Source organism: Echiichthys vipera (genome assembly GCF_963691815.1).
Source record: "Echiichthys vipera genome assembly, chromosome: 8".
Taxonomy (NCBI): Eukaryota; Metazoa; Chordata; class Actinopteri; order Perciformes; family Trachinidae; genus Echiichthys; species Echiichthys vipera.
The window spans coordinates 9,223,107-9,241,211 of record NC_139833.1 but is presented as its reverse complement, the minus strand read 5'-3'; the positions used below and the strand labels follow the sequence as shown (position 1 = coordinate 9,241,211).

At 41.1% G+C, this 18,105-nt stretch overlaps 1 protein-coding gene across 3 annotated transcripts; it reads right to left on the bottom strand.

Moving 5' to 3' along the window:
- Positions 1 to 1,242: 1,242 nt before the first annotated feature.
- thrap3a (thyroid hormone receptor associated protein 3a) lies at positions 1,243 to 16,580 on the bottom strand. 3 transcript variants are annotated; one of them, XM_083918166.1, is made up of 11 exons: positions 16,429 to 16,580; positions 11,401 to 11,545; positions 7,539 to 8,444; positions 6,180 to 6,851; positions 5,913 to 6,085; positions 5,427 to 5,538; positions 5,054 to 5,138; positions 3,499 to 3,680; positions 3,193 to 3,373; positions 2,903 to 3,049; positions 1,243 to 2,779 (listed from the first exon to the last, which is right to left on the bottom strand). In XM_083918166.1, exons 2-11 carry the CDS (start codon positions 11,520 to 11,522, stop codon positions 2,534 to 2,536), a joined length of 2,826 nt encoding a protein of 941 aa, XP_083774292.1. In that variant the 5' UTR covers positions 11,523 to 11,545; positions 16,429 to 16,580; the 3' UTR covers positions 1,243 to 2,533. The 3 variants fall into 3 exon arrangements, with proteins under 3 accessions (XP_083774292.1, XP_083774293.1, XP_083774294.1); XM_083918167.1 differs by lacking the exon at positions 16,429 to 16,580 and adding an exon at positions 11,633 to 11,766; XM_083918168.1 differs by lacking the exons at positions 11,401 to 11,545; positions 16,429 to 16,580 and adding an exon at positions 9,764 to 9,856.
- Positions 16,581 to 18,105: the final 1,525 nt, after the last annotated feature.

Below are 18,105 nucleotides of genomic sequence, written 5' to 3'. Positions count from 1 at the left end.
AGTCATGGCAAGTCAACAGCAAGGAGTAGGATGGGTCATACAGTGCATAGAGAGAGAGGGAGAGCAAGCGAGAGAGAGAGAAAGAGAGAGAGAGAGGGAAGGAGGGGAGAACAGGTAAGACAGGTTTATAGTGAAAGAACAACGCTCATAAGTGAGGCTGAGAATAAAGCTTGACAACGTAGGTCATCACAAGAATATTAGAAGACAAAAGTCAGTATTCATAAGCAGCACAATCACACATCCAGGTCTACTGTGTTTCTTCATACAGTACATCGCTATACTGTTTGGTGTCAAATAGCAACAGAATGGTGGGAGGACTTTGTTTGAATGTATGTCTGTAACATTGTTTTTGTATGGTCCTTGAGGCAAAGTAGCTGGCCGACTATAGAAAGCAGAACGAAATAACACATGGCCAAGAAAACTAACAACAAACCTTTTTATTGGAGGATAAAATGCACTTTAAATGTTACGCATGAGCTGCAGTTGTATAACTCAGGCTCTCTCCCTTCCCTTTGCTCAATGTTAGGTCACTGGGCTAAGTCATTACTCAAGTATGGTACTTCCTCATTTTCCATGTTGAATGTTAGCAAGCAAGTCCACGCTAGTCTGCAACATTGTGTAGGATATGTGTTATCTTTTTTTTTTATAATTCTCCTCCTGGAAAACACGAGTGACTGCAGTTAAAAACTACGAATAAGATGTACAAACTGATAACAATGGACACAAACTGCCCCATTTCTAAATGCACAAGAGTTCACAGTAAAATTGTAGAAGATAATAAAAATGTCATTATCAAATTTAACAGTCTTAAGAGTCTTGGTGGACTGAGTCAAAGAGTCTGTTTGATATCACCTACAGGCTTTAAGTCAAGCCTAATGTTACACATACAATAATGATCCCAGCCACACAGTGAGGCATACGGCTTATTAATGAAATAATAGTATCGGATCGGTACTTGTTATTGGCCGATACCAGGACTGAAAAAGTCGGATTGATGCTAGTTGATACTTTCTGTTTAACTCCCCTCTGGTGTCACTGTGCAAACTGGTGGGACTTTAGCTGTGGACATGCAAGTGTGTGTTTCCCATGAAAAAACTATGATTGCCGCAAAGTGGTTTGTCAATTGATAAACCCGGATTTCTCTTAGATCTTTAATCAGAATCAAAATCAGAAAATACTTTAATAATCCCAGGGGGATTAATAAAGTTAGAGATTACAATAAAAAACACATCAAGACGAACATTAAAGTCATCAGTGTCTCTTTAATTTACAGTCTCTAAGAAAAAAAACATTAACAACACCTATGTTAAAAAAGCAATATTCCCCAGCCAGGTAACCTTTAAACAGATAGATTTGAATCTCAATCCTTAGGCCTGTACTGTACAAATTAGAGCAGCAGACCCACAGCAAGGCACATAAATCATGGGATTGAATTGTATGGGCAGTTAGCCAAACAGATGAGCCTAGTCCTAGGCTTATAGTCATCAGATATTCATTGAATCTTATTCTATGCTTAGAAATACTCTAATCCTTGTTCTACAATTATGTTTCTTTACAAACTATAGACTAAACAAATGCAAATTTTTAGCCTGTTTCATCACAACGTGGACACAGTTGAACAGAAGTAACATAACTGATTAAATAATCGTTGGCAGGAGAAGACAGTAAATTAAAAACACATAGAGATCTATGGCAGTTCCTTTACAGACAAAGTCAAAATCCTGCCTAGCCAGGTACAAAAAAACTACAATGAATGTCTTTGGGAGAAAAAACATATAATCACTATCAATATTATACATTGATTAGTGGTATCCAAGAGCTACTGTAACGTACAGAAATGTTTGACAGCAACACATTAAATGTACAGGTAGTTATCCTTATAACAGTCTGCTATGCTGCCAGCTAGTATTGCAGATCGGTTGTACAATGAAAGACAGTAGAGCATAACCATTGACCCCATACAGTTTGGTCCCATGTCAGATCAGGGTCATATGTAGAGTGCTGAATTGGCTAAACAGTGATGTTTTTATGTCAACATGAACTACAGTGTACTCATTGCTGTCATTTTAATCCAGACAAGACACAGCTCAAAACAACAAACTTGATTCTCTAAAACTATTTTAAACTATTTATCTTGTAACCCACTCACAAAACCTTTCTTCATATGCACGTATAAGGCACAAGCGGATTTGATCTACAACGTGGTTTTCTCTTGCTACTTAAAAATCGATTCTGCAAGAAAAGTGTAATATTTCCCTTTACCGTATAAAGCAAAAAAAAGCATGTAACATAAATCCTAAATTCTTATGATAAACAGCAATTCACCCTTAAACAGTGCTTCTACTAGTTATGACTTCTATCCTGATGTGGAAAATCGTTGTGTCAAGTCAAAGTGAGTATCCTATGCTGACATTAAAGCATAAAAGAGTCTTAAAAAAACATTATGCATTTATGAATCCATTGTGTTTGATATAATCACTGTGTCACATCCCATAACAACACAGAAGAAAATTAAGATTTTCTGCAGACTGCTTCACTGCTCAAGTATTCTCTCCATTGATTCCCCATCTTTATGGTCCTGTTCTGTCTCCTCTTCCTGCGCGTTACTTTGCACCCTGTCGATCTGGAACTTGTCATGGGCCCATTTGGGACTACTGGTGTTGGGGCCCCCAGAGGCTTTGCGTATGATGAATCGTGCCCTTCCACGCGAGAAGCCTCCCCGTCCTCTTCCTCGGTTGTCCACCCACTTGCACTCTGCCTCCCGTTCTCTGTCATCGTGCTGAGAAAAGAAAGGATGGAGGTGTGACAAGAGAACAATCTCAAAAGTATACTTTTGAGCTACATTAGACTAAATGACACCCTTTGGTTTAATGAGGCGTTACTTGAAAGGGATTGACCCTACCAAGTAGTATTTCCTGCTTTTGGGAGTGTACTCTGGGTCCCAGTCTTCATTTTTTTGTTGTACTGCCATGTTTGCCGTGGTGTTACTAATCGAACAATTTCCCTGATAATTGCCTCTGTTCCAGCTCCGCCCACGAATCCGGACTTGCTGTAATTGGACAGAAAGAAAAGTAACTGAAAAGGAAAATTATTGATACACAGCAAACTGTGAAAATCAATTGCACAGTGTAACCCGACACAACCGTTCAAACTTTGCTCCTCTGTTAATACAATGCCATGCCTGAAACTTACAAATCCTCCTCGTGTTCTTCCCCTTTCTGCTGATCCTGGTGACTCTGTTTGACCCAACTGGGCCCTGTTAAAGCCTTTATCTTTGGAATCAGACTTGTCATGGGGAAAATCTTCTTTTTGGGACTTAGAGGACGAGGAAGATGAGGATGAGCTTGAGCGAGAGCGCTTCTTCTTACTTTTCCTAAAAGGACAAATGGTAAATGCGAAATGGTTCATGGCCAACAGTTTATCATGCTAGGTAGATGAACAACAGCATTCAACATATTTGTTGATCGTCTGAAACAAACACAGGGCAGGTGCACATACTTTGATTTCTCGTGAGATTTGGATAACTTTTCCCCAGATCTCTCTCTGCTAGAATCTGGAGAGTCTCCCACATCTCTTCCTCGCTCCTGATTATAATCTTCTTCATGAGCGGAATATTGTTTACGGCGCTCAATATCCAAACGAAGGTCCATTGGGTCGCCCTTCACCTTTTCTCCGCCATCCTGAGCAAATCAAAAACACAACGTCGTGGACAGACTTTTAAATGCTATCAGTCTGTACTCAGCCAAGCTGGTTTGTAAACGACAGAATGTAAAGTCGATGGATAAAGGGGGAAACCTGAGTAATAGCAGCTGGCATGTATAAAACCAAGACATTCTGGTGTGTATTTTCCAGTGCACTTAAAAGGCTAAACCAGTAGTTTTGCATTTTTTAGGCTTACTTTCAATTCTGAACCATTCTCCAAAGCATAAGTTTTTAGACTGAATTTTCTGCCTTCAAAGCAGCTGTTTAAATACGTTAAGAAAATCAACTTTGCTTCAGATAGGCAGTCCGTCATTATCAATAATCAGTCAGCTGTATTTTGTGTCAGTTAAGTTATTGTAGTGCCAGCCTCCGGAAGGATGGGTTTTGAAAACCTCCTTACTGGTGCGTTCATGCTGGTGGGAAAGTCCAGTATCCAATACTTCAAGAATCTGTTGCACTACAGCAACAAACAGCACCAGTATATTTCACATCATCCTTGCTTGTGTGTCTTCCATTTTGTAACATGACTTCCAGCCGACAATTCCCACATTTTGAACATCAGAGCTTCAGAGACGGGTGCTTCCAAGTATTTTCAGTGTTTTCAAAAGGGTCCTTGCATATGCACAATGATGCATTTCCTGTTTCAAACAAGTTTCGAGTCATTGTAAGTTGATTATCATACTTTAAAAAACGTGAAATTAAACCAATAGCTGCCTGTAAGGTGGGAAACCAATCTAAAAACTTTGAGCTATGCTTTGGGAAATAGTTGCTGGTGTAAAGTTTTTGAGCTACTGGCAAAATGACTAGTTTGGTTCTTGTAACACTGGTGAAGAGAAAAGAAGATAGGACTGTTCATGCTAAGTTAAGTCTAACCAGTTTGATTCAATGTATCTTGTAGTATTTGCACCTCATGTTTACAAATGCTTGACCATAAGTGTCCATGCGTATCAGTAAAGAAATATTGAGGGTTTTCGCAGAAAGTTAAGCATGTAAATATAAGCACAGGTGCATAAAGTGCTTGCTGCTGGTTATTTCCGTTCCTTACTTTTTTAAATAATACTTACGAAGAAAATTTCTTAGAGTCCTTTCAACAGCTTTGGCTCAGTGGCTTCCGTTTCTGAACTTATATGATTCATTGGCCTTGGTCAGGCTTGTGCCCACAGTCTAAGCAATTCACCATGTGTGAAGGGCGATATATAACAATTGTCAACTGCCTTATTTGGCATTTGCATTTCTTAGACTGTGCATCTCCCTTCAAGGAGAGAGTGCAGTCTAAAGGCTTCTGGCGTGCTCACTCGTTTGCTGTGGTTTGTTTTTCCAACATACTTCATACTGCAAAATGTTCAGTCACCTTGTAAGTGCCATCCTCTGAGCTTTTCATCGCCTCAAAAAGCTGAGAGTGTTTCTTAAAAGCTCTTGGTGAAACATCAATTCTCCTGTGAGGGAGAAACAGAGTTCAGGCATGATAATTAAATGCACATAGTACAGGCACCACAGGACAGGTGCCCCAACGACGGAGCTTCATCAAACTGCAGAGACGACACAAAACAGACAAAAGAAAAGAAACAATGGTGGGAAAACAAAACTGACCTCCACCGAGCATGAGAACAAACAAGCCAAGATTTCAGGTAGGAAAGGGGAGAGAAATACCTGAAAGCTGTTAAAAGAGGAGGTGAAGCCACAGCACACTGAAGGTGAGAGGGTCACTCAATAGGCGACTCTACCTGTGTATCTCTGGGCTTTTTCTTGGCTTCATCATTTCCTTCTCTGCAGCTCGTCTTTGGTACATGGTGAATCGCTCGTTTAGAGTCATTCCAGATGAGGGAAAGTGATGAGCTGTGCAGGGAAACAGTGAAAACATCTGTTTAAGTAGTCAGTGCTTCTAGCGTCTGCCACTTGTCCATCCAACTGTGAACAAAATTGAAAATTCCCATGTGCCACAGGATTATACTGTAGAAAAGCCTTAGTCAGCACTTGAAGGCTTTGTTTTACAGTCCCCTCAAAAACATAATGTGGCTTTTCTTTGCAGAGAACCTGCAACTTTTGATGAAGTTGTTTTTCATTTAAAAGGTTACAGTGTTGAGTTACTTTAATGACCAAATCATATTAAACATGTAGTGTGATTTGGCAGTTCCTGGAAAAAAAGCAACTATAATTAGATTACTCAACTCTTTAATAGTGTAAGTACAGTAAGAGAGATGAGGACTCACCTTTAATGTGGTGAACGATGGTGACAATGTGTTGAGCAAACAGCTCAGAGGGACTCCTCTGTGACTGAGCAGCCTGAACATGTTGAAAGATCGAGCGAAACTCCTGATCCTTTTTTGAGGACTGAACAAGATCCTGAGACAACTGTCGCTCCTGAGCTAAAAAATCAGGAGAGCTGAAAATGACAAAGAAATTCTTTAGTTGGTTGATTTTTGTCTAAAGAAATAGACAGACCTTGTATGGGGCAGAAACCATTATTGGATGCTCACCTCATCAGGCTATCTCCAAGGAAATCCATTCTGATATTTAATTTTGCTTCCTGTTTTCTTGAGGACATGAAAGGCGCATCCTCTCCCCTGAACTCTTTGTCAGAGTTCCTCCTTTGTGGTGTAGGGGATGGAATGGAGGGAGATCTTGCCATCTTCCTGGCTTTACCCCCCATATCTGGGGACAATTCCTCAAATTTTCCTGCTAACTCCCTCTTGGCAAGAGCAGCAGCAATGGTCGCTGCTTTATCCTGCTTTCCACTGAGATATATGTCCTCTGCCATGGTGTCAAGGTCACTGTTAGCTACCTGTGAGTAGGCCACATTCTGCCATTTGCCAAAGCATTCATCAAACAGCTCCCGGGCTGAGTGAGTGACCTTGATCTTTGGCTTTGGGGAGTCGTCCCCATTGTGCCAGTCTCTGTTAAGTGACTTTGAATGAGGCTTGCTTATCACCTCCTCCTCGTCAGCAGACAGAAAAGGTGAAGCTTTCAAAAAGCTCTTCAGAGACACTTCACCATCAGTGTCCTCCTTGTTCTTTCTTGACACTGAGTCAGAGATAGTCGTGGATGCTTTGCCATTCACTTTCCCTTGTTCCATATCCACATCATTCACTTCTGTGTTCTTGCCATTTTCCCAAGCTTTAGCTTTTTTATTTTTCTGCTCCTCCAAAAACCTAAGAAATGACAAAGAAATAAAGAGCTGCATCTAACTGGGCATGCAACATGTGAGACAACAGCAAAAATGAAACCAATAGAAGATGTCAAATTAGAGCCTTTACTAAAACAACAGAGAAAAAATGTGCCATAAGTATTTTAGTTATGATAGGTCATGATGAAGCATACACCTAATGATTGTCGGTCATCCAGGTCATGGGTATCCAAGAAAGGGTTGAATCAAAGGCACCTGGACTTGACTGAAGACGCTTGAAAATGTTTTGTTTTTTTAAAGCTGGAATCTCTGTATTTTTCAACCATAACCCTATTTCCCCATGTATATCTATGTAAGTGACTAAATGCAACAAGTTTTTCTTTAAAATTGGTCCAGTAATGAGTTTGAGCACAGGCCATTGTGAACCTGGCTGCAATGTAATCCAATGGGGCACCTGCGCACCGACGACATACATCCACTAAAAGTCAGTCCAGTTGCCCTTAATGGAACCTTTTGTTGGACAAAAGCACACAGAATTTGGATTTTTTTTTTTGGACTACCTAAAGCCAAAGAAATGGTAAAATACTGTCATCTAAAAAAGGCATGTTAATGCATTTAAGCAATGATTCACAACATTATATCTGCATATTTATAAAGCTTGCATAGTTTGATAAAACTATTTGAGAAATAAAGTAAGTAAAATAAGCCTTACTGTCTGAAGGCAATGGAAATTGCTGTTTTATCTCCATCCAGGTATTCTTCATTGGAGAAGAAGTCAAAGCTGGGAAGCATTGGATTTAGACCTTCGTGTGAGTTTTTTTTTGTTGTGGATGAACTACACACCATCTTCCAGGAGGGGGTGCCATTGCTGCTGTTATTTGGGATTTTAGGGGAAGGACTAGACTGGTTAGTAGTTTGGCTGTTCTGACCAAGAATAACAGCAGAGCTTGCCAGAGGACTCATTCTCTTCGGACTGCTGCTGCAGCCTGTCAGGCCCTGCCAGTTCCCCTCAGTTTTCCCACTGCATGCGCCTTCTTTGGCATCCTCTGCCAACACACCAGCAAGCTCCACTGCCTCCACATCTCCTCCTCCCTTTTCGACCTCCTTGGAGGCCGAGAGCTCCTCTTTCACATCTTTGGAGTTTTGGTTAGTCAGCAACAAGGCTGGCCTGCATTTGGGGGATGAAGAGTGCGAGGAAGAGGACGAATTGTGCGAGTGCCTGGATAATGGCGTGGAGGATCGGTCAGAACGGTGACCATGACCACGTGGGGGACTTCCTGAGCGCTGTTGGAGGTCGTTAGAACGTCCTCGTGAATAGTTTTGCTGCTGCTGATGCTGCTGCTGTTGTTGCTGCTGTTGCTGCTGTTGTTGTTTTTGAGGGTACTGCTTGTAATTCTTCCAGTTGGGGCGGAAGTTGTTGTTGTTATAGCCACCACCACCACCACGCTGATAGCGTCCACGTGGGAAGAAGCCCCGCCCTCGGCCTCTGAAGTTGTACGGCCTCCGGAAGCCGCGGTGGTAGCCCCGGAACTCACGATTGTTCTGGTATCCTCTCTGATATTTTTTTTCCCGGTAATGAGATGGAGAATGAGATCTTGACCGTGTCCGAGACCTTGAGCTGGGAGCAAAAGCAAGGGGGGAAAAGAAAGCACAGTTATAACTTGGAAAAAGGATGTGAATGTTCTCATTTGTCCAGGTCATCGTTATCCTCAAAGCAATTTCAGTCAAAAGCAACTGGACTTGGTTATCAATAACCAAGTCCAGTTGCTTTTGACTGAAATTGCTTTGAGGATAATTTGGAATGCAATCTAATACAAGACTACTTGAAACTGTAACTCATAGCCTCAACACAAACACTCCCTCCCACATAATGTACAGTAATATGGTAATATGTAATTTAGATTCACAATACAAATGGATGAATTCATATGCGCCTGTTGTATGTGTCATGATATAGCCTACAGTATTCACATTACACAAATGTAGTATAACCTGGTAAGAATTCAAATCTTTGATGTTGACTATTCAAGGGAAAAGAACAATGTAGAGCATTGAATGCCACTTTGGCTGAATAGACAATGATAGTACATGTAGTGCACAAACTGTTTTTCAGATAAATATTTGGGGCAGTATATCACAGTGATGACCTGGCTTATAGCCAAATAAAAAACAACAACAAATGCCACTTAGATTGCCACTTCAACAGACTCAAAACATAACATCCAAGTCAGGCTACTATTGGCCTAACATATGGAAAAGACATACACCACCGTAAAACACATAATATAAATATAGTAATGCAGTTGCATCTGGCATCCATATATCATTTGGAATTGACAAAACATATGTTAGCACACAGGAGCACACACAACAAGCATGAATGGAGGAAAGCAGAGATTTCCCAGTGTGGTGATGGGCCAGGCTGCAGGGTTGGACTAGGCCACATGGTGGCTCTGCTGCACTTCTGACATTGTTCTCTTGCCTGAACCTTTTACATAGTACAAGGATATATCATAACCATGATACGGCATGTTCTCTCTTTTAAAACAGTGATTTAATCAGCCCAACATGCTCTTTTTAAGCTTAACATATATCGACCCAACATCCACAAGTTTAAATTATGAATGTAGCAAATGTAGTGTGGACATCAGATTAGTTCTTTAATGTTCTTTGAAGCATTTCATCTACAGCTACACCTTCGGCAACTTTTCTACAACTGTCGATAAGTTAAAAAACTGCTCAGCCAGTCTCCCCATTAGAAACTCAATATAATATAAATGACCTGCTAAAATGTACATATATTAAGAAATACATAAGAAAAGAATACATACAAAGCCTTTTGCAGAATACTCTAAATTGACAGCACAAAACAGTTCCACACTACATGCAAAGAAATGCTAAAGCCATGAACAAAGGCTAATAAAGCACAAGACTCACCGAGTGTGTTTTCTCATTTGAATACAGCGAAAGAAAGAAAGCAGCGCACTGAGCAGCACTGCACACTCACAGTGCGAGCTACGGATACTACATCTCCTCTGGCCAACTCTGGTGGAGCAGGGAGTCACATGGAGCATGTGAGGGGGAAAAAAAACGTCTTCTCTAATCCTTTGAATCTGTGCTTGCCAGCTACTGTATACTGGCTCTTGAACCAGTTTAGTGAGTCTTTTACTGTTTCTGACTGCTCCACTAAAGTACAGCACATCCTAATGTTGCCTAAATGTATAGGTCTTCTCTTATTAAACATGTGATAGTGACTGTTTTGCTTAGACACATTCTGCATCTTTGACCCATTTAACTACTGAGTTGATTAAAAGCAAAGAGATGCTATGAAAGCGGAGAAAAAAGCTCCAAATTGGACCTATTTGATTGTAGTCATTAGACCTGTCAACATGTTGGAGGGGTTTTGAAGAGGAAGAAGATGTAGGGATACAAAATGTGTGAGTGTTTTTTGTGTCTTTGTATTTTAATCTGTGTTTTTATACAACTCATGCAAATGTGTGCATTCAGGCTTTCCCCCGTTTCAGTGCAACCACAAACACATTTGCACACATGCAAGATGGGCTCAGGAAGAGTAAACCATTAGATTCCTTCCATGTCTCTTCTTTATGCTAATTTTAATATGTGTTGCAACCCTGCCAGGAAATGAGCCGCCCTGCCATTTTACTGCCATGCCACAGTCATTATGCCAGAAACAGCAAAGGCATCGAATGAAGCCTTGCTTTTTCTTCCATTATAGCCAGCAGATTCACCTCATAACCGGGACATTTTTATCTAATCAAACCAACCAACAGCCAATACTGCCCTCTTCATTAAAGGCTTGATAAAATATTTGCATAAGCCACAGAGGTCGACTAATATAAAACTGTTTTCCCACGTAATGCAAACTGCAAGAATATTCACTCTAATTTAAGTAAATTCACAAACCGGCAGCTGAACTCTTTCTCAAACATCAATTTCCTCTTGATACACAAGCCAACTCCAGAGTTTGAGTCCGACCCAAATCCATTATACGCTACACAAGTATTGTGAGTTCATGAGAACCAAAGCCATAAAGTCCAGGACAAGACGAGGTCTTGCAGATGGAAATCAAAAAATATGTAGCTTACAGGATATGCTGCTTATAACAGAACACAGAGCTGCTTGTTGGCATTCCCACGTTCACAACTAAACTACCTGCATGTGCTGGTTTTACAAATCTTACCAGCGCATTGCATGGTCAGTCCTTTTTGAGATAAGATTTACTAGATAAGAGTTTGACTGGAGGGAGCTTTGCTGAAAATATAGTATGTCTATACTGATGACTTTGCCTGCTGCACCTGCTGCTAGTTTATCATTTCTTCGTGACAAATGACTGGATCGTTCATACTGATAGCGTTATGTGGCATTCTTTATAAATACTTCATAATACATTCTAAGAATGAGTTATAAAACCTTCCTTAATACGTCGGATCTAGCAACACAGAGGCATCTTCAACAATCAAAGAAAATGCAGTTGATCTTAAACACAGAAACCCAATATAGTCAATAGATCATGATCTAAAGAACAGAGGATTTTTCATGAAATGGAACTCTACCGGTAGTGGCGGTTCCTGGAACGGGATCTGGAGCGACTCCTGGAGCGAGAGGTAGAGCGGGTTCTTGACCGGGACCTCGAGCGGCTCCGGGACCTTGAGGCGGATTTTGTGGATCTGGACATCGCTGCAGCCAGCCCACCTCAAACTGTCACACAAAGGGGTTGTACAACCGAGTTAGGATTTTTGGACAATCTAATACAACAATACATGTACAAAAAAAATTATAATTCACCTTCAAAAAGCTCTGGCTGCACAGAATGGACAATAATAATCTGAATGAACATTTATCACAGAAAAGTACGAGTCAAAGATTTGCGAAATTCAATATCTGACAGATTAGTCATCCGAGATGCACATCAAAAGCTGTCTCAAAGCAAAAGCTGAGTGAAGCAACACAACAGCTGTGAAAAAGGAAGAAGGCAATAGTGTAGGGCATCCAAACAGAACCAGTTTTATTTAGTCACTGATCATTTGCATAGAGGGCAGTCTTACGTCAGTCATCTGACTACTTAACTGTGGAGCCCACTATAAAATACTAACACAAAGATGCCATTATCAGTCGGATCACATACAGTACTTTTACTCCATTACACTGAATGTACGGTAAATCTGCTGAAATCATATAAAAAGTGCTGACAGAAATGTTTTTTTCTGTCGTTATAGTCTTCACAAGAAAAGACCAAATAAGGTGAAAAAAAGGAAAGCAAGTATGCTCAGTCTCAGCATTCCTTTGACTGATTAGCCCATGCATATGAGATAAGTCCCCCCAATCTACTCCAAGCCTTGCTACTTGTCCACACTTTCATTATCTTAAATACACTATATTTTCCATTTAGTTCGAACTTGTGACCTCCACCAGTGACAGTTGAGTCAGAGATGTGAACAGGTGTGGCTTAAAATATTTAGCACAAATGACTGAGATGATCATTTTGAGGAAGTAATGGAAGAGCGAACTGTGTAATGCTTATTGAATAGGATGCAAAGCTGCAAAAATGTGTTTTCACACCACAAATGGAGGAGCTTTGAGACTGGTCTAATCTAGTATGTGCCTGTTTTTTTTTTCCAAATGCCTCTTCATGTGTGATGAAAAGCACTGGTTACTGTTAGTCACACCTGATTAGTCCAAAGATAAATACTGAGTCAGCCCACCAGACGGGAAAATAATTCATTTCCTCTGTAGCTACCTAATCTTGTCACATTTGCATGTAATACATGATCTGTTTTGAGTCTGCTACCAAAGAAATGCTCTTTGGAGTGGATCCTCCGTGCTCTCAGGCCTCTGTACACTTTTCACTTCAAAGGATGTTACTTCTCGACTCCCCTCTATAGTAAGAGCCTCCTTCCACGCTCCACAAGGCATTATTATCCATGACATATGATCCTAGGCGTACAGTAAATGCCAGGGATCAAATAATTGATCTTTCATTATGAGAGTCATCTTCAGGGACTTTGGAAGGAGGAAATTGCCGACTACACATGACAGGGATTTCAAAACCAGCGCACGCTATCATATGGTGGTCCCAGTGTGCATCCTAGCTACTATTTTGGAGAGCATTGAAATGGATCCATCATCCCCTGCCTCCTCCTCATACTCTATGAACTTCCCACTCTCCTCATTTCTGACAGCTTGTTGTTTTTGGCTTTCAGAGAATAATTTCCTGTAGGGTTCAGCCTCAACAGACCGTCAATTTAGCTTACTCTGCACTTTTCAAGAATGGCATTCAGATGTGCCCCTTTCCAGTATGTGGTAGCTAAACAGTAAAACCAATTGCAACAACCTTCTTTATTTTACTCTATATACCGTTGATGGTGGGAAACTCAGTTGTAATAAGTTATTATACTCTCTTCTATTTGTTGTTATAGCTGTAATTAAATGTTTAAAACCAACAAATCTGTGTTTTTCATGTGGCTGAAAAAAATTCCTTTCTAATGGGTGTCAGCAGAAATAGCTATGCAAAGCTAAGGTTCCACAGCCAAGGTATTGCATTAGGACTGTATATACGGTACAGTGTATGCTTGAAAGAGTGCCCACTCAGTATACAGTGGTATCTGTTTCGATAGCTTTTCTCTGAACGCTCGATTGATAACCAGCTGCAGCTGTCCCGGCTCCACGCTGTGTGGTCGGCAGCCTAATCACTGAGATTTCAGCCTCTCTAAAAGGCTGCGTTAAGCTGGGTCTTTGATCACTCACTACTAGAATTGTGCACACAAACAGAGTTACTGACACTCATGCGCACACACGTGTCCTACTGTACTTGTGAAGACTTTTAGTTGATTCCATTTGTGCCCTTGATGTCGGCTTTCTCACCTTTTACCACATCCTTACACTGAACTAACCACTTCAACTGTCGTCACAGTCAACTCCCTACCAAATTCTATGAGGCATAAAAACCAACATATTCCCTGGTTTAAAGTCTTTTTTTTATTGTATCACTGCCTCTCTTTGTTGTTGATTATCTAATGCCTATAATCAGTTGTAACATTTTAAGATGGATGATATTGGTCTAGTAATAATAAACCACCTCATGATAAACTTGTCTCACAAAAATAAAAGGTTGAGCTTGTTAACTGATATCTTAATGGACAACTTTAGTACCCTTATACCAGGATCAACTCTGTATGAACAGGAACAGCATGTAGAACCAGAAAAACAGGTCTTCAACATCGCAAGATAGAAAACATAAAACACCAGTGAATAAATAGGGTTTGAATAGTAAAATAGATAGAAATTCAAGAACACACACACCCACACACACATACACATGCACGTACACACACACACATGATTAAGCGCCCCCATTGGAGTATGGAGCGACAGCTGTGTAATCCTCATCAGCTGTTTATTTCATGTAACGGCAAAAGTAGCTCCGATCAACAATGGTCCAGCAACTTGATACATCGCTCAAAGCATAGGAGGAGAAACACTCCACTCAATCAACTGCCGTATCATTAAGACTTGGATGCCACACTGGCAGCTGGAATCACATTTGCTATCTATATGTGCCCCTGAGACACCCCGTTCGCTATTTCAGAAAAGCCACAGCAACTGTCACTGGCACAATCTTTGGTTATTGAAATGTGGCAGTCGCTCTTAGTGTTCCCTTCACATGATGGGCAGTTAATGGATGGCAAAGCCACTGGCAGAGCTGCTCAAGTCCAGATAAACTTTTCAGCTTCCTTTGTGGGTTATTAAATAAAAAAAAATAAAACCGTCTTCTGAGTGGCCCGATTTATTTGTGTCTGAACGAAGACTAGCAGAGTTTCGTTTGTATTTAGGAAGCTACTGTAACTGCTAGAGAGACAGATGGGATGACCTCATGCAGAGAGTCCTGACCACATTATTCTTTGCTAATTGCCCACAATGACAGACGAGAACGCAGTTCAGCCTGGTATTAAACTTGGCCACAAGTTTAAAGGCAACATGAGGCCAGTTGCAGCTAACTTTCTGCTAACTAAGGCAGTCAACTGCTCTACTGTATTCTCAGGAGGTTTTAGGAGGTATTTGTGCTGCTTCTTATTATTCAATTCTTTTTGGAAAAGTTCTTACAATATGAATTAACTCTTAGTAATAGCCTGCCACTGTAAGGCTACTTGTGCCTGAAAAATGGCATACAGCAGAGTGTCACTGTCATCCTCACACCAACATACTTTTTAGCTGTCTGTCATCACTATGTTTGTGGAACTCTGATGCATACAAGGGAGAACTCATCAGCTTATGGTCCTCTCTATTTCGGTCAGTTGGGAACAGCTTGGCCAATGATGGGATATGGGTCTATATTTCCAAAATACATATAGTTGTTTTTTGTGTTTTTATCCGCACCTTTAAAGTCTCCACGTGAAGCTTGTTACACAGTTGCTGTATATCTTGTTATGGTAATTAATTAATTATGGAGTGACATTTTGTAGAACCAGAATTTTCATTTCTGCTACAGGTAGGGTTACCGGTTTATTTCATTAACTTGCACGCACATTACATCAATGTCCTGTTTCTTTGTCAGTGTTTGCAATGATTCCAAGCCACATTCCCATAGCAAGTTGATCTAAGAAGGCGGCACAACCAAAAGGGAAAACAAAACTACATGCTAGTTACTGCTGCTTCAGTATGTGCCAGCATACTTAAACGTGGGCACACCTTTTCACTGTGTTTGCAGGTAGTGTTTGTTTAAAAATGATCGACCTGAACAGGAAATTGTGTGATTATCTTTTAAATAAACTTTGTTTTGCATCACTGGGTGCCATACATGGTTTCATGTTGGACCACAGACCCTGTTTAGATAAGCCTTTACAGTAAACACAAAAGACAATTATTGTTGCTATATATGACAGGCTTGGCTTGGATCGAGATTGCACAGCTGTTTACCGTAGGTGGAGGGAGAACTGGGTGAAACCTGCAATCACAACAGTCATTCTCAGTCATTGGGGCTAACCAGTAAAAACAAGTGGTGGAGTTAAACAACTGTGGTACTGAGTTCCTCCTTGAATCCACTGGTGGTCCAGAGGGTGCACTTTGGAAATCCCTTAACCATGAAACAATGTTCAAGATATAGATGTGGACTCCTGATTGCGGGGCTTCAAGCAAACTCAACTCTCTCAGATATATGTCCACTAAACTCTGTTTTAAATGACATCAGTGAGATGCTCCTTACTCCACCAAAGGAAAGTGTATCAAAGCCTGCGGGGTCATCATGTCCTGGATGGGGTGCGCATCCTTCTGGTTTCCCCCGTGCATCATAATGCCAAAAATGACGCGTCAATCGAGCTTGACGGAAAAATAATAAATCTATCAGACAAGAGGACGCACTTGACGTCGCACGGGCAGTCATATATGATGCTGTTTTTCCGGTCTTTAAATGTCATTTCGATGCAGTATTTAGCAGCGAATACATGAATCCCTGTGCTGCGCAACGACTGTAAGCATCGTCTCCCAACATTGCTTCTATTTAGAATACACTATTTCCTGTACATGCATTGTCACTTTCGATCACAACATTGTAATAAATGAATGGAGAAAACAAACAAACTACTCACCGGTCGGTTGTCGTTCAGTGTCGCCTCGTCACATTCACGGTGTAAAATTGCAGGAACGCGTTGAATATAATAGCTATCCTAGGCTGCTTCTTCTTCTGTGCGTCTGTGCTGTAGTGCCCAGTTTATGTCAAGTGTGTGTGCGTGTGTGTGTGTGTGTTTGTGAGTGTTTGTGTGTCGGCTGGAGTCTGCGGTGTTCAGAGAAAGGGGGTGTGACGGCTCCGAGGCTCATATTTCCTTCCGCCTTCACCGCCGTCTGTCAAACAGTTGAGTCAGTTCAGTGAGCCCTGTCCTCTTAGAAACACAATGAGCTAGAAATGAAAAAAGAAACAGGTCCGCCGCCCTTTAATGATCATAGTGTCATAGCAGCCTAATAATCCCCGATGAAAACTCACAGTGTTTCCAAAGGGAACAGCCTGCAGTGAGCTACTGTGTCTGCTACTGGTTAATTATACAGGCCTAGTGCTATTGCAAAATTATTATACTCCCATTTGTTTATTATTCATAGAATGTCATTTCCATGTTCCTTTTGGTTCATACTTTGCACATTTTGTTGTAATCCAATGCAACAGGCCTGCCATAACATGTCTTTCCAAAGCTCCAAATGTTCATGACATTAGCAGATGTGGGAATTTGATTATGCGTTTATTATTGAGGATGTAGAAGCTTGAAAACAGCTAACTGTATAAATAAGTTAATAGGGAGCATAAGGCAGTCACCCCCCCCCCCCCCCCCCCCCACACACACACACACACACACACACACACACACACACATTCACTCGCTGTCTTCGACCGGGTCCAAATCTACCCCTCACCACAGCGACTTCCTGTTTGATCCAGTCAGGAAGCTCCAAAAGCATCAGTTCTCTGAGTGTCCACTAGGGGCAGGTTTCATAACAGAGCAGTTTCTCATTGACCCCCTTGTTAAGCAGGTCGTTTACGCAGCATCATTAAACCTGTTTAAGGCCTGGGACAAAAGAACATTATGGTCTGTATGTTTAGGTCATATCGCCATGACAACACTGAGGGGGGTGAACTGCATTTTGCTCCCCATTAACCTATTTATACAGTTAGCTGTTTTCAAGCCTCTACAAGGACATTAAAGGTGGTGCTGTACTGGGCTACATCGAAGGCTCAGTCTGGGTCGCCAGAAACAAATGTTGGCTTTGTACGTTTCTACAAACCACAGAAACGTTGATATTTATTGTATTTGGCACCTTTTTATCATCTGTATGCTTTTTCAACTGTTAAATTGCAGACGTTACCGGGGAGACCATGGTTTTCCATCCCGTGTCAAAGTGAAACTCGATCACATAATAATCAAAAACATGCTAAGGCGACTGTGGCTCAGTGGCGGAGTGGATCGTCCTTCACTCGAGAGATTGGTGGTTTGATCCCCACCTCCCCCAGTCCACATGTCGAAGTGTCCTTGGGCAAGATACTGAACCCCGAATTGCTCCCTGTGCTGCGCATGGGTGTGTAAATGTGGTGTGAATGGTTAGATTAGATGGTATTAGACGTCCACTGCCATCAGTGTGAATGTCTGTGTGAATGGGTGAATGTGACAAACACTGTGAAAGAGCCTTGAATAATCAGAAGATTAGAAAGGAGATTAACTCAAACTGTGATCTTTCGTCGTTTCGATGTCTAAACCTCAGTGACGTTAATAGTTTTTTTT